Raw genomic sequence first — 2,046 nt, forward strand, 5'->3', positions numbered from 1 at the left:
ATTGGATGTATGGCTCGTAAAAAACCATCCTTAACAAAAAATCATGAAGATAAGAATGATTTTTGCAAAAATGTATTATTAAATGCCACTATCATTTTGTAAAAAAGTATTTTAATCTCATGAATCCAAGTATAACTTAAAAAAATCAGATGGGGCACAAAGAGTTTGGGGGAAAAAGGGGTGAACCTTTTATTTGAGTTTCAAGAGAGGAACAGTTAAACATGACGGTGGAAGTGTAATATTATGAGGTTGTATGGCGTGGAATGGTGTTGGTAAAATAAAATTTATTGATGAAACTATGAATGCTGATTTGTGTAAAAATATATCAAAACGATATTTTAAATCTTCTGCTAAAAAACTTAGATTAAGAAACAGTTTTTTGTTTCAACAAGACAATGATCCGAAACACACTGCTAAAAAATTAAACCCTTTTTTGATGAAAGCGACATAAACGTTTTAGAATAGCCTTCACAGAGCACTGATTTGAATCCAATAGAACATTTATGAACTTTATTAGAAAAAAAAATAGGTAATAGATCATTTACCAAAAAAGAAGACTCGAAGAAAGCTGTTGTTAAGTCATGGTTTAACATCGACAATACTCAAATCACGTGTCTTGTTAGATGTAAATAAAGAAAAAGACCAATGAAGTATTAAACTAATTAAAATTAATAAAATAGAAAAACTTGAAACTGTTTCCTATTTATTTTAACAAACTGGTATTCTTAGCTTTAACCTGTAACGGCTTTCTTGTACAATTATTTTATGTGCAAGCGTTTTTATCTTACTTTTTTTGTTTAAAATTCCTAATCAGGAAATTCAAAAGCGTAAAGAAAAAGTATACCTTTTTTTTTTGGAAAGTTTGAAAAAAAAATAAAGAATTAAAAGTTAACAAATTAAAAGTTTGAAAAATAAAATTAATAAAACATAAAATTACGAATAAAGTGTTTGAAAAAAAAAAAAAAAGTTCATTATAAGTAATGCATGGTATAATATTTTATTCAAAGGTGTTAATTTTTATTGAAAAATTATTTTTTACAATAAAAATCTGTTCTCATTGTGAGTTTGTGTGTGTGTGTGTGTGTGTGTGTGTGTGTGTGTGTGTGTGTGTGTGTGTGTGTGTGTGTGTGTGTGTGTATGTGTGTGAGAGATTTAAAAATAAATATTTGTCACTATTCTGATCGATATTTTTGAGTTTCGATCTTGAGATTATAAAGATCGTAGGGTTATTTTTAAAATACAATAATAAAACATTGAATTATAATAATCAAATGTAAAAACTAAAATAGTATGTGGCATAGTTATGAATTAAATTTCTATTTTTAGGAAATCAATGAGAATACTTTTCCGCCTCAAATTCCTACAAGAAAAAAAGTATCATAAAGTTTCGACAACAACAAAAAACAATTTGTAAATGCTTTCATTCTTGTGTGCAGGAACACTTTTATAGGCTAATTTATGTCGAGTTTTTCCACACAAAAGTGTAAATTAAAAAAGAAATATAATTAATCATTAAATTAACGTGCCATGTTTGTTTTGCATGCAGTATTATGTAAAGTTTTATATATTGTTTATTGCATTTTTTTTATTTTGTACTGTCATAGCAAGTGGGTTCGTCATGCATTTTTTAATTTTGTTTAGAATTTCATAGTGCATTTTATATATTTTGTAAAATTGTTGTTAATAGAAGAAATACTTATAGAATATAATTATATTCTCAGTTGTTCTAAAGAAAACAAAAATATATCTTTATGTTATAGATATGCCAGATGAGATTAAACTAATTTTATAGATATGCCAGATGAAATATTAAACCTCCTTTAGACCTATACTTTATTATTATAGATTTAGCCCAAATATTATTTTTTTTATATCTAGTGTATAGATATATCTATAAATATATCTATACTTGTTGTAAATCTCTGTTGATTATTTTAATATAAAAGTTACATTAATAATATAGCAATTTTTGTCAAGCATCACACATTTAAACAACAAGCATCACACATTTAATTGAATCATAAATGGAATTATTAAATCATCTTA

At 25.6% G+C, this 2,046-nt stretch overlaps 1 protein-coding gene across 2 annotated transcripts in view; it reads left to right on the forward strand.

Annotated features, from left to right (window-relative positions):
- The window catches only part of LOC100211089 (tyrosine-protein phosphatase non-receptor type 11), an 88,644-nt gene extending 86,935 nt beyond the window's left edge, over positions 1 to 1,709 (forward strand). For both annotated transcript variants that reach the window (XM_065800193.1, XM_065800194.1), the window contains exon 18: positions 1,327 to 1,709. In XM_065800193.1, coding sequence (XP_065656265.1) covers positions 1,327 to 1,383 — 57 coding nt within the window. In that variant the 3' untranslated portion in view covers positions 1,384 to 1,709. The remainder of the gene's footprint in view (positions 1 to 1,326) is intronic.
- The last annotated feature ends 337 nt before the right edge of the window (positions 1,710 to 2,046 follow it).

This window comes from Hydra vulgaris, chromosome 06, assembly GCF_038396675.1.
Source record: "Hydra vulgaris chromosome 06, alternate assembly HydraT2T_AEP".
In the NCBI taxonomy this organism is placed as follows: Eukaryota; Metazoa; Cnidaria; class Hydrozoa; order Anthoathecata; family Hydridae; genus Hydra; species Hydra vulgaris.